We start from the raw sequence: 6,717 nt of genomic DNA, 5'->3' as shown, positions 1-6,717 counted from the left end.
ATGGCAGGAGCTGAAAGTAGCAGAGGCTCTGGAACCGGTAATCGGCATCTTTTTCTTTGGGACTTTTGTGATTTCTGGAATGTGGAGGCAGTCTCCTGTCTGCTAAGCCTGCTCTAGTACGGATTCACCTTCCTCCCACACTCGCTGCTTCTGCAGCCCGCTCCCCAGCTGGGGGCAGAGGCACTTCGCCGTCTTTGCTCGCGCTCCTGAGGATGACTGTAAACACCACCGACCTGCCTCCTTCCCCTCCCCTCGCCCCCAGCCGCCCTCCCAGTTCCAACTGGGAGGGCAGCAAACCAGAACCCCCCTTTTTCTTGCTTTCCTTAGCGTGCAGAAGCAGGAGTGCCCGGATGGGACAATTTGGACGTTTCGTCGTCTCCCGCTACCGCCTGGGATGCTCTTGCTAGTGCAACATGAAAGCAGAGACCCACACCACTCCCAGCAAGTCTCGTGTGACCATCACGGAGCGGAATATCAGTGCAGTCCTACTGGAAATACTGAGACGAGGCAGACGCAACAGCCCTTCTTCCTCACAACACTTTGTCAACGAGCTTTTTTGGATCCGAGTCTCCACGCAAGTCACAGAAGACAATTGTGCTTCCTGCATTCACATAGAGGAATAAATAGCTCTGGATCAGTTTTCTTTATGGCCGGATTACAGAACCCCCTGAAATACTGATAACGCTTATGAACAGCAGCACTGTGCAGTTCTGTGGAGTATCCTCGGACGTGCCGAGTTCATCTAGGATGCTGGAGCATCTCCTAGGCGTATGGCCCCAAAGAAAGTTGTGTGCTTGCTCATGTTGATGGAGATGTCGGCGTGGACCATTTTCACAGCGATCTTCTGCCGGGCTTTGAGGAGGCAGACCCCGGCGGTATAGCAGGTATTGAAGTTGGTCTTGCCGGTCTCAATACTCCGAGTGCATTGCAGAAAGGGCTTCTCATCCACCACCACCTCGTAGCTGGCAAAATCTGTGAAGTTTATGTAGTATACCTGATGTGAAGCAGGAAGAAGAAAGGTGTTAGGGAGCATATGGAACAAGTCCACGTTCCTTTCAGCCTGTACTTTTACGTTCCCTCTTCTAACGATCCCTTCCCTGGCCCTGGGACACTCGTGGGAGGTTGACTTGATGGAGGTAGAAAGAACCCCAAGCCAACCAAACATGAGGAAACTCTGCATTCCACTCTATGCTAACACCAGCATGCAAGCATCCATGAATCCATGTATCTAAGGCTGAGCTACGAATCCTCACTGTAGACCCTGCTTGTTCCAGGAAAAATTACAAAAATGTGTAAGCAACCCTATCTGCTACCAACAGCTTTCCGTCCGACAGACAAACAGAAATATTTTAACTGAAGTCCTCTTTCACTTACCTGGCCAGTCCTGGGTCCCATGAGCCTCCTTTAGTGTTGACATCAAAACTGCCCTAAGGTGTACGGGGAGCTGCCTTCTTTGGAATGGGACTCGAGGTCTTTCAAAGGCATCAGCTAGTACAGGGAAGACACTCTCCCAACCTCCCCAGCTTGGGAGAAAATGACCTTACAGTGTTTGTACTGATTCAACTCTTAGCTTCAGTCCCTGTGACTCCATCCCTCGTTCCCTAACCACCTCCCACACACCGATTCTGAAGAACTGCGGGATGCAGGAGAATGACCTGGCCAAAAGTCAGTCCCAAGGAGCTGCTTCTTCCCGAGGGAAGAAAACCAGCCATTTCAGATGTTTCTGCTAATTATTCTTAGCCTACACCTGCAACCACAGAAGCTACACAAGACCGAGTCCCCCTTTTCCTTGATTTACAAACGACAAAGGCTTCAGAGGCACAAGGCTGTGGCCAGCAATTACCACTGAGCACTTGGGCAGCAATTACACTCTGGCCCATGTTCGAGTTATTTTTCCTGTCCCCATCCAAACCAGACACGGAACCAGTGGCTGGTTCCATGGAAGTGCTCTTCCAGTTCCATGGAAGAGCACCTGACATGACACCCACAGCCCACTGGATCCGACTGGGTACAGTCCCAGCGGGGCTGCCAGAGGCAAGTCAGGACGCCTGGAGCAAGGTGGAAGTTGCTCAATCACGGCTGTCACACAGAAACCCCCTTGTCTTGCTAAAATCTGTCCCAGGACCTGGACGGTTTATCAGTCCAGCTGGGGAGAGCTCTGCAGGTCTTACTCCCCGCAGCTCAGCAACGCTGTCCAGAGATTTGCAAGACACTGGGAGCCACGCGTTAAACAACAAGTCCATCTTCTGCATTTTATTTGAATGGGGAGAGGAAATGATGGCTTAGCTGTATGCCAAATCACAATACAATCATTAATTCCTGTGTTTAGCCCTTTTTGCAGAAGCAGGTCTATGCATCCACCATCAGTACCAACTAAAGCAGCAGCAGAGCCATCCCACCGCACAACGCGGCCACTGGCGCATCGTGTCGGGCTGAAGCTACATGAAGAAGGTGGAGGCAAAAAGGAGTTACCTGGGCTGGAGTTTGGCCAAGAGTCCTACGCTTACAAAGAGTGACCTGGCTTTGAAATGACCAGGAGCTGTCAGGGTTTTGGTTCAACATCTCTTTTAAAGCTCAGAGCCCAGTGTCCTGCTGGGACCCATGTTCTGCAAGGAGGTTTGGATGGGCTGGTGAATGACCACATGGACAGTTGAAAAAAAGGGCACTGGTGGCATGTGGGATCTCCTGGGTGTCTATGTGTGTGTTTTGGTGACTAATCTCTTGCAGATGGTGTCATGGTGACACATGTGACCTCGCGCTTCGAAACTCTACCGTCTTCCACCGACACCCACCTCCTAGAGCACGAAGCGGTTAAAAGTACAGACAAGTTGGCGGCATTTGGTAGTTGTCTGGAGCCCTCTCGTGGTTCATGCAAGGCTTCCATCGGAACACAAGAATAGGAGTTAGGCCTAGGACCGTACTCACTTCTACCTGACTATAGATGAAGTATGTGCCGTCCACCAGTACCTCCAGCTCCCCACTGCGGGCATGCAGCTTAAACACCTTGGGGTTCATAGTGATGCGAGACCAGTCATTGAGGACTCCACCTGAAAGATCTCAGTATGAGAAAACGGCAGTCACTCAGTACCCGTCAGGAGGAACAGCGCAGGAGCACACAAATACAGTGACATTGCAAGGTTTCATACACAACGGCTGGCACCCACTCAACTCAAAAAGTCAAGAAACTCGGTAAGAAAATCCCAGAATTAAAGTGCATTGGTTTGGACTCCTCTCTACAGCTCTCATTGACCATCCCTTGCTGGTGGACACCCATTAGCACAACTGATTTATGTCTCTACTTCTCTTCGTCAAGAGGAGTTCTCCTCACCCTTGAAAATCGGCGTACAGCCTTTTGTCCTACGCTATGTTCATCCCCAGTGCTGGATGCAGACCAGCTTGCCTCCTCCTGGCACTAAGTGGAGCTTATGATCATATCTGAGTGTTTTACAGGTGTGAAAACACGTTCCCAGTGTCATCCCCATTCCAGGGCAAACACACTCCGGCACATGCAAGCCAGTGCCAGACCTGGAAGGTATTTGCCAAGTTTTCTTAATTCATGGGACAGCCTTCACCCTCCCTTTAAGCTTTGGGACCATCCCTAGGAGAAAACTAGTCTTCATGGCAAAAGAGGCAACAACACAATGAAAAAAATCACGTGCAGCTACAGGACTAGACAGTCAGGACACATCTGGGCATGGAGGCCATGCTGGGGTCACACCATCAATTTTAATTCTGGCATTCCTTGACTTCAAGATGCTTGACTTTGTACCTAGCGTTATTTTAACAAATGCTTTGTCATTACATTTCCTATATTTTGAAAAGCCAAAATAACAACCAAGTATGAAATTGCATCATGTCACAACACATCACTGGGGTCCTCAACATGCTCAGGGGTTTACAGACCCACCACCCAGCCCCCTGGCATCGGAGCCAATGGAATAACCAACAACATGAGTCAACTTCCGTTCTCGGGACGGGCCAATGAGCAGGTCCAGAGGACAGGCTTTGCTCCGAGCTGAGGACAGAGCCCTTCTCTGGAGGTGCCTTATCAAATACAACTCTTTTCCTTCCAGCCTCCATCTGCGTCTCAGCTCCGTGCCCGCCGTTGCCCACCAGCCAGGCTGTGTCTGCTGCTGGCTGGCAGCGGGGCAGCGCTAACGGCTCCCAGCAGCAGATTGTTCCCAGCAGCAGGGATCCCGCTCCCAGGGCGATTCCCACTCGCAGGGAGCAGTGTACGCTCTGTAAACATACAGCCTGCCCATTAATAAAGGGATAATTAACTTTTTTAATGTAACATAACATTTTTTAACTTTTTTGCTTAATGTAAGCAAAACAGCATCTTTTCCCTCGTATTGTTCTCTGCAACGGCCGGTTTCCTTTTTGTTTTGGGGAGCTTTCCCCCACCCCGCTGTAACCATACATCCCTAACCATGAGAAATTCCACCTCCCACAGCTCACGTCTGCTGAAAGAGAGAAATTGCCTTTCAACAGGAGCGGCGGCCAAGCCCTCCTCATAGAATCATAGAATGGCCCCACACATGGGGCAGAAGTTGGTGCCCAGGGGTCTTACAGCCCTGGTTCTGCCCCACCAACCCTTGGGGTCTGGGCTGGGGGTACATGCACCGGGGTTGGGGGTATGTGCGGTGACTCGGGGAGGGACAAGCCAGCTCCTCTCTGGCACAGCCGGACATTGCAAGCGGGGAGGCAGCAGCTCATGAATGAGACCCAGCTGTTTGCAAAACAGAGCAAGAACTCGGAGAAAAAAATTGGATAGGGAGCCAGGGAGGAAGGAGGAGAGCAAAGAGCTGCCTGCAGATGGGAAATGGCTTGGCTGGACTGGAGCTGAAAGGCTGCTGGTGGGGCAGGGATGCCCAAGGGACGGGGGAGGCTGCGGGGGTGCATGCTTGTAGCAAAACACGGGGGGAGCCGGTGGCTGTGCACCTCAGTGTCCTCGCACCACAGCTGTGCCTGCCCCGGCCATGCACTGCTGGGAAAAGTGGGGAAAAACACAGGATAATGGGGCTGAGACAGGAAAAGGATACACTGAGGGCTTAAAACAGTATAGTGGGGGAAGGAGTTTTTTTTTCGAGGTGCTGGTGATACAACAGAAGGATGGAGGAGGCACATCACGCATCTAGAGGTCAAGGAGAAGAGGGGTTCAGTGGGATAGAATTCCTGGGATGCACAGGATAGAGGTAATCTGGGAAGTAAACAGGAGAAACAGGGATGGACGTGGGAGAGAAGACTCCTCGGAGGGGTCTGGGAGGGGAACTGGGGTGTCACAGGGGAGGCCAGCAGCAGGGACACTCAGGGACCCGTGTTAGAGGATGGGCTCAGACCCAGACACGAGGCTGTGGGTGCAGGAAGGGCTCTGTTCGGTAACTGAGATGCTTACCATTCTTCACTTGGATCGCTGAGCCTTGGCCTTGGAGGTGGACCACAGCTGGCTGCAAAGGAGACGGCAGGGATTTAAAATTCATGGAAAACACTGTGTCATCTTACAGTCCCTCGACACGGCTCCCCAGCGCTGCTGACCAGTACAGACGCACCACAGTACCCCGAGACCATTAACACTTTTCATTAATGGAAAAAAGACCAGAGCAGCTGACAACAACATGTTGGAGTACTGGAGAAGAGGCGAGAAGCCCAAGCCCGACTAACAGGGCTTTCTTTGGGGCAACACAAGGGGTGAGCTCAGGCAGTCACTCTGGGTAGCTCGGATTTAGCACAGGCAGGAAGGGGTGGGTTTTTTCAGAGCTATACCATCAAACACAACCCAGCTGGTTATGTTTACAAAAATCCAGCCAAAGCTGTTTTTTTCCCTTGAAAGAACATCAACCAACCTGGATGTCTCTGGAGCCCGGCTTGTCCGTGGCACCTGCAAAATGCAACGTCACATCGTTGAGGAGGAAGCTTGAACACTCCTATAAATAAAACTCCTTTTGCCCCATAATAACCATTAAACCCCATTTTTAACTGAAGGACAGTTACAGTGGTACAGGGTGCAGCTTAATTTTAGCAAGTCCGTAAGAAGGACAAGATTCATCCTACTTTTCCCTATTTTATCCCTACATTTCTGTCTAACATCACCAAAATTCCCCAACGTTATCCAACCAGTTTCCACTAGAAGGACGGATTGCACAACGCTCCCCCTGTTCGGCAGTGGCAATAAAGCCTCTTGGCTGCCAAGATTATGAGTTTCACCCTGCAGCGACTCAGGTCATTCATTGCCTTCAAGCTCCATGCTGAAATCGCTTTTCTCCAAGGGCTAAATCTCTATGACGGAGGAGATGCTTGTGGGCAGCAGTCGGGAGTGCTGAGGACCTCCTGCTGCTCCTGGCCTCTGCTTTGGCAACTTCTGAGATAGAAACTGAGGAGGCAACCAAGTTTTCCTTTGAGCTACACGAGCTATAGGGTAACAGCCCTGATTTCTCTGAAGATACATTTTTTAATAGCAAACTGTTCATGTATATATATACACATAACAAAGAACATTGATGTGAGTTTCTACTACTATCTATTTTTAAGAGTTATTAAATTCAGGGATTTTAACAAAATAATTGGCACGTGACTCCATGGAGAAACAACACAGTGCAGATGCAAAGAAACAAAAACGAAACCAAGAACCGCAGGAGAAAAACATATTTTCACGTGGCTGGTCCGGGAGGCGAGATGCCTCGGTCTGTGTGGTTCCTGGGCTGGTTTAGCGGCTGTGCT

The 6,717-nt window shown here is 50.7% G+C and overlaps 1 protein-coding gene across 1 annotated transcript in view; it reads right to left on the bottom strand.

The window, feature by feature from the left end:
* Positions 1–375: 375 nt before the first annotated feature.
* EDA (ectodysplasin A) overlaps positions 376–6,717 on the bottom strand; it is a gene marked incomplete at its 5' end in the record, with an annotated part of 27,099 nt that continues 20,757 nt past the window's right edge. The window contains 4 exons of the mRNA XM_010082451.1: positions 376–994; positions 2,926–3,056; positions 5,396–5,447; positions 5,844–5,878. Coding sequence (XP_010080753.1) covers positions 743–994; positions 2,926–3,056; positions 5,396–5,447; positions 5,844–5,878 — 470 coding nt within the window. The remainder of the gene's footprint in view (positions 995–2,925; positions 3,057–5,395; positions 5,448–5,843; positions 5,879–6,717) is intronic.

This window comes from Pterocles gutturalis, unplaced genomic scaffold, assembly GCF_000699245.1.
Source record: "Pterocles gutturalis isolate BGI_N339 unplaced genomic scaffold, ASM69924v1 scaffold32924, whole genome shotgun sequence".
Lineage (NCBI taxonomy): Eukaryota > Metazoa > Chordata > Aves > Pterocliformes > Pteroclidae > Pterocles > Pterocles gutturalis.
The sequence above is the reverse complement of the archived record's forward strand: the minus strand, read 5'-3'. Positions and strand labels throughout refer to the sequence as shown.